This window comes from Nestor notabilis, unplaced genomic scaffold (assembly GCF_000696875.1).
Source record: "Nestor notabilis isolate BGI_N333 unplaced genomic scaffold, ASM69687v1 scaffold8002, whole genome shotgun sequence".
NCBI classification, from domain to species: domain Eukaryota; kingdom Metazoa; phylum Chordata; class Aves; order Psittaciformes; family Psittacidae; genus Nestor; species Nestor notabilis.
The window spans coordinates 92,679-93,034 of record NW_009918760.1 but is presented as its reverse complement, the minus strand read 5'-3'; the positions used below and the strand labels follow the sequence as shown (position 1 = coordinate 93,034).

Sequence of the window (356 nt, the reverse complement as noted above, 5' to 3'; positions counted from 1 at the left end):
TTTCTGTAGCCGAGCCATGACATCAATCCTTAGGGAATAACTCAATCAGTGGCTGAACACTGCATCCGTATCGAGTGACTTCTGCCTCTTGTCTCCCAGTGGGGCTCCTTACCACGTTTTCATCATGGCTCCCTTCCTCTTCCTCTTTTCCAAGTAGGTCTAATAATTTCTCCTTGATCAGCTGCAAAAGAGGGAGCTTGGGTTAAGGTGGGCAGCAACAGGCAAGACATCCAAAGGCTGCCCGCATGGGCATCCACCAGCCTCACCCAAAGGGCCCACGGGATGTGCTGGGTTTCACAGAACCATCAGGGCTGGAAGGTCATCCTCTGGAGACCACCCAGTGCAACCCACTGCCA

The 356-nt window shown here is 53.1% G+C and overlaps 1 protein-coding gene across 1 annotated transcript in view; it reads right to left on the bottom strand.

The window, feature by feature from the left end:
* Positions 1-356, bottom strand: part of ASIC2 (acid-sensing (proton-gated) ion channel 2) — a gene marked incomplete at its 5' end in the record, with an annotated part of 51,057 nt that overhangs the window by 274 nt on the left and 50,427 nt on the right. The window contains one exon of the mRNA XM_010009894.1: positions 113-181. Within this exon, the coding sequence (XP_010008196.1) occupies positions 113-181 (69 nt within the window). The remainder of the gene's footprint in view (positions 1-112; positions 182-356) is intronic.